The 6,137-nt window shown below is 44.4% G+C and overlaps 1 protein-coding gene across 1 annotated transcript in view; it reads right to left on the reverse strand.

Moving 5' to 3' along the window:
* Positions 1 to 2,720, reverse strand: part of PCNX1 (pecanex 1) — a 168,988-nt gene extending 166,268 nt beyond the window's left edge. The window contains exons 1-3 of the mRNA XM_077750650.1: positions 2,619 to 2,720; positions 1,060 to 1,219; positions 244 to 344 (exon numbers count right to left, since the gene is read on the reverse strand). Coding sequence (XP_077606776.1) covers positions 244 to 344; positions 1,060 to 1,219; positions 2,619 to 2,720 — 363 coding nt within the window. The remainder of the gene's footprint in view (positions 1 to 243; positions 345 to 1,059; positions 1,220 to 2,618) is intronic.
* Positions 2,721 to 6,137: the final 3,417 nt, after the last annotated feature.

The raw sequence follows: 6,137 nt of genomic DNA on the forward strand, positions 1-6,137 counted from the left end.
AGGTCTGGGCTCTAGGAGACCCCTTCCTGCCCCTGGCAAACCACCCTGCCAAGTGCATTGACCGGTCCCCAAACGGGGTCCTTCACACTCCCAAACCTCGTCTTTAGAACCTTGTCAGCATCCTGGCTGACGTTTTATTATGTTTATTGTATTAAACACCTGGGAACAGTGAGGCTGATATCTGCGATGCTTATTTGAAGGCCAGGCAGAACTCGATACAGCCGGTGACTAGTGAAAAGTCACGAACGCGCCCGATTTCAGCCAAGAACTGTGTTGGCCCTTGGAGCGAGCTGGAAGCCCTCGGGTGAGAAAAATAGCCACGCCAGCATTGGAAGGCTTTACTGCTAACAAAGGCAGATAAATTAATAGAAATTTCAAGAGACGTAACAGTCTAGGGTAAACCGGTTTATCATTTTACACGCGGCGACTTTATCTTTTCCCCTGCTGTAACTTGTAGCCATTTTTAGTAGCCATTTTTATTAATAGCCCAATCTAAACTGCGACTCCGCCCCAAGTCACAATAGGGTCTTAGAGCTCTCTTAACTGCTGTAGAGGCCGGGAATCATTCTTGGCTCCTTATAATGTTTATAAGGCATTTCTGATCTCATTGAATGCATTTTTTTTTCAGTTTGAAGTTTGAGTTTAATTATTATAGCCATAAAAGTACTCTATATTCCTGAATCAAAACTGCTGTAGTTAATCAGAAAGGCAAAAGAGCCGAAAGGAACTGGTGCTATTTTAAGACACGTATTGAAAACCCATTGCGGGGCGCCTGGGTGGCTTAGTCGGTTAAGCGTCCGACTTTCGCTTAGGTCATGATCTCACGGTTCGCGGGTTCGAGCCCCGTGTCGGCCTCTGTGCTGACTGCCAGCTCAGAGCCTGGAGCCTGTTTCAGAGTCTGTGTCTCCCCCTCTCTCTGACCCTCCCCTGTTCACGCTGTCTCTCTCTATCCTAGAAATAAAATAAAAATATTTAAAAAAAAGAAAGAAAGAAAGAAAAGAAAACCCATTGCAATATCTCCAGGGGCCATACCACTTTACAGTTCAAACACTTTCATACCTATTTCATGTGACCTGCACAACTCGAGGGGAAGGTCAGAAGCTATCCTTATTTTATGCATAAGGAAACCAAAAGGCAAAGAAATGAAGTGATTGCCGGCGTCCTCATCAGTAATGATGGTCTGAGAAGACCTCGGAAACCAGCATTCCAGCTGCTCCAGCTGAAGTTTAATTTAGGAGTTTCTTTCGCAACACCCTCCACCTCATCCCTTCAGACAAGAATTTGAACTGATGGGTACTGCTCAGTGGCTTCTGGTTACCTGCGGCCAGTTTAAACATGTGACCAGCGGTGGTCAAGTGTAGTCCCAGGACCAATTGTGTCACCTTGCCTGAGAACTTTGTTAGAAATTCAGAGTCTCGGGGCGCCTGGGTGGCTTAGTCGGTTGAGCATCCGACTTTCGCTTAGGTCATGATCTCGCAGTTCGTGGGTTCGAGCCCCGCGTCAGGCTCTGTGCTGACTGCCAGCTCGGAGCCTGGAGCCTGTTTCAGAGTCTGTCACTCCCTCTCTCTCTGACCCTCCCCTGCTCACGCTGTCTCTCTCTCTCTCTCTCTCCTAGAAATAAATAAAAAAATGAAAAAAAAAAAAAGAAATTCAGAGTCTCGGGCATCACTCCAGAGAAACTCTGGGGGTGGGGGGGCTAGCAATCTGTTTATTTATTTTCAGAGAGAGAGAGCGCTCAGGCAAGTGGGGGAGGGACAGAGAGAAGGGGAGACCAGATTCCAAACACATCCCTGCTCCATCATCGCAGAGCCTGATGTGGGGCCTGACCTCACAAACCATGAGATCGTGACCCGGGCTGAGATCAAGGGTCAGAAGCTTAAGTGACTGAGGCACCAGGGCGCCCCCCCACCCCACCCAGCAATCTGTTTTAACAAGCCCTCCAAAAGATTCCAGTGTACCTTAAAGGTCGAAACTACCATTGTAGAACACTGTCCCCAGCCTCGATCTATTTCCTGATAACCAAAGCCGTCAAATTCCAATAAGATGCTTTCAAATTATGAGACACAAATGAACACTGGCCAAAATATACTTTAAAATATATCAGTATGTCTGGGGCACCTGGGTGGCTCAGTCAGTTAAGCATCCAGCTCTTAGTTTTGGTTCAGGTCCTGATCTCACAGCTCATGGGTTTGAGCCCTGCATAGGACTCTGTGTGGACAGAGAGGAGCCTGCTCGGGATTCTCTCTCCACCCCCCCACCCCCCATCCCNGCTCACTCTCTCTCTTTCTCAGGAATAAATAAACATAAATATATATCTGAAAGCACACTCACGTTTAATACAATTTGACAATGAAAATAGTGGCCTTAAGGCTTGGTTTTCAACATAAAGTATCGTCAAGCGTTCATTCGTTTCTCCTAAAAGAGACAGGAAATCTCTCTGAGCAGGTCTTGGAAGGGATCCCAAGCACTTCCAACACAAACAAAGATGTAAACAGGGATACAATTCCAGTACCACATCAGTTTCCACGCCAGCAAATATCTGCTTTAGTTTCACGTAAAAGGATTAGCTGTAATAAGGGTGAGGTAGACTGGAAGAAGTGGAGACCAGACCCAGATACATCATGGACTTGGAGGCAGACCCAGCTGGCGTGATGAGCAGCAGCCAGAAGACAGTATCGGAAGGGGAGGGCACGGGCAGCCGCCAGGAAAGCAGCCAACATGACGCTGGTTCAACACAGAGAATGCAAGTGTCATAAGCCAGTGGGCAGCTGGAACACAACCTTGGGAAATCCGGGAGCAGACAAAAATCGGGAAATTGTGGCAAGCATTAAGAAAATATGTTGCTTTAGAGCAAAGCCCCAGCTTCAGTGCTGTCTTCCAGGTCTGGATTCCTCTCCTTATAAGGAATTGATGAAAACAAATAGAATTCAGGTCTTTGACTTCATGTACTGGGCAAGCGTGCCGGGCAAGGATTTGGGCTCAGGGCGACAAGACAGGTATCCAAAGGCAGAGGGAGATATAGAAACAAAGCAGGAACTTAATACCTAGAACTGACACTGACTTTCACATTGATCACGGGTTGCCTTGTATTGAGGTCCCAGAGTGTTAAGGCAAAACTCTCATTCCCTTCCGATATGGCTGGGATTGATCCGGGAGCCTAGAGATGAGAATCGAATAACACCAGAGACTGAGTGAAAGGGGGCCAGCAGAATAAGCAGGCCCAGGAGGTAAGAAAGGCAGTTATAGACTACATTTTTCAGCCCTGGACTGGTAAATGCATTTTAGAAAAATGCTAATTAACTAACTTAGCAACTGAAAGAATTCAATGAAACGGATGACCTTTTTGAAAGACTGACTCAGTCTTTGGAGTGGGGGTGGAAGGGGAGAACCCTACAATGCTTTTTATCTGTAGCTTTCAACATGCTTATGAATGCTGCCACAATGAGCTTTCTATTTTACAGACAGGAAGCCAAGGCACAGAGAGGTTAAATGGTTTGCCCAAGGTAATATACCCTAAATTATACGAGCGGGACAAATACTGAAGAATCTAATTTGCTAAGTGTTAGTCCTCTGAGCCCTACACAAAAGCTATTAATAAGGTTACACTTAGCATGTCAAAGTTAGCGGCAGTGACATACTACCAAACCACCACCTGACATTTGCTCATCTTTCAGCTAATCCTGTTAAAATTATACTTCCTGACTAGTTCATGGGCCCCTGGAGGACTGGGCACGCTCTGCCAGCAGGTGCTCCTCTCCTGCCCGAAAAGAACAAAGCTGAGTGTGCAAAACCTTCTAATAACCCCCCACGCCAGCCCACCTCAGAGCAGAGGCAAACAAACTGCAGCTCTGGTCAGTTTATGCAGTAACAATTAGGTACTTTGGACATTATCGCCCAAGGGTCTCACCAACAACCTAAATGTAGCAGGTATCCATGGTTTCTCCCTCAACCCAAACCAGCCCTTCTGATGTGTTTCCCTTCGTGAAACCGATATTTTCCCACTAGCTCAGACTGGAAACCTCACATACCCTCCCCCATGGTCTAGTCTCCTGCAGTCTTTCTTCTGCCTAACCCTTCCTACACAATGCCGGATCTACCATCCTGGTGGATACCCTCATCAGCTCATACCAAATAGTCTCTCTCGCCTCCAATCTCTCTTCACAATCATTCTACATTCCACCAGCAAATGAATGCCTCTAATCCACTTTTGCTGTGCCCCTCCTTTTCTCAGAAGCTTTCAATTCCCTTCTGGTGCCTACAGTACCAAAGGCATACTCCTTAGCCAGGCATTCAAGGTCCCCCACAACAGAACCCCACTTTCTTCTCTGACTTAGCTCCCACTACTCCCAAGCATGAGCCCTTTTCGCAAATCCATTTATTTAATTTAATCTACAAGCCCATCTGCTTATTAATTTCTGCCTCTATGCTCTTACTGAGACCATTTGCCTTACCTAGAAAAACTTACTCCTCCATCTGCCTGCTAAAATCCGCTATGACTACTTCAAATCCGTTCATCTATTTTTTGAATAGCCTAAAGCACTCATATGTGCTCCATTCATTCTGCACTGCACTGTGTGCTGCTTTGTATCCCTCCAAACAAACTGTACATTCCTTGAGGGCAAGGCACTTCTCTGCACGTCCCACAATGCCTGGCAGAAAGCTGTTAAGATCAATTGACAATCCACGTAGGTTGAAAAAATAAAGCATTACAGAGGCAATGACTTTTCAGTTAAAGATTTTATCTGTTTTAGGTTTCATTTGGTAACTCTTCAACATTCAAAGGCATTATCACCAGCTTTGAAAAACTATGAAATGAAGGTTAGGATAATTTGGAAGAAAAGGGAAGTGCCCTAGAATCATACCCTAAATTTCTTTTTAATTATATGCTATATACCATTTTACATCATATCAGGAAAATAAATGTCAAAGCAGGGCAGAGCAAAATTCCCAAATCCTACATTATATAATTATAAAATACCAATCAATATCTGGGTATGGAGCTAAGTAAGTAAAGCAGCTCATCCTTCTTGGAAATCTCAATCTACTGGGTTTTTTAAAACCTTTTAAAAAGTTTTTATTTATTCATTTATTTAAGTAACCTTTACACAGAAAATGAGGCTCGAACTCACGACCCTGAGATCAAGAGTTGCACGATCTGCCAACTGAGCCAGGCGGGTGCCCTGCTACTTGGGTTTTTTAAATGTCAATTCCATATGATGAGGCTTTGTGTCATCTTGAGGGGATCTTCTGTTATATCTCAAAATCCCAATTCACTTTTCTTAAACTCACACACACCACTTTTAGGGCAGGGCAATTAAAGGAAAGGGGAAGTGTATAAGGTATCATAAAACTCCCCAGATGCTGGGAATCCCTGAATTAGAAACAATATACACATGTATTATTTCCCATCTTTTCACATTTAAGGATTCTTCTATGTCAATAGACACCTGATGTACCATATTAAGGATCTTGCTCACTTTTCTGTTTCAGCCACAGTAGCATAATTCTAGCAGGACCTATTGGACCAAGTGATCTCGCTGGGTGATTCCTTGAAGAGCTCACCTGATTAGTAGCCATCAGTGTCATCTAGAGCACCAGCCTGTAGTTATGCAGAAAATGGGAGTTGTCACTGCTGTAGGCTGGATGTCTGGCTCTTCTGGCAAGGAGCACTGAGAACATTCCTTGGTGGGAAGTGGTGTCCAGTAGTGGAAATATTTTGGCGTGTGCAATCAACCTGTGTTTCAATCCAGAGTTATCTACTTTCTAAGACTGTCCTACCCCCAAGTCAAGAAATCCAAGCAGAATTAAAGCATCCTGGGGGATTTAAGGTGGCGGACTCATTGCATTTAGCTTCAATCGTTTTTTATTTCTTTTTATTTTTTCATTATTGTCATTTATTAAGTAGGCTCCATGCCCATTGTGGGGCCTGAACTCACGACTCTATGACTGAGCCAGCCACACGCCCCTCAGTTACGTTTTCTAGCAGCATGAATAAACAATGATGTAATAAGACTATCTTTCCCTTGGAGATTTTCCATAGCTTTCTTTACGGAAAACTTGACAGCACATGGGAATGTATTCCTTATGAATTTTGTTCTTTTGGCTTGGTTTTTCACTTTTGTTTTTATTATTATTTT

The sequence above is a fragment of the Crocuta crocuta genome, unplaced genomic scaffold (assembly GCF_008692635.1).
Source record: "Crocuta crocuta isolate KB4526 unplaced genomic scaffold, BGI_CrCroc_1.0 scaffold186, whole genome shotgun sequence".
Classification (NCBI taxonomy): Eukaryota; Metazoa; Chordata; class Mammalia; order Carnivora; family Hyaenidae; genus Crocuta; species Crocuta crocuta.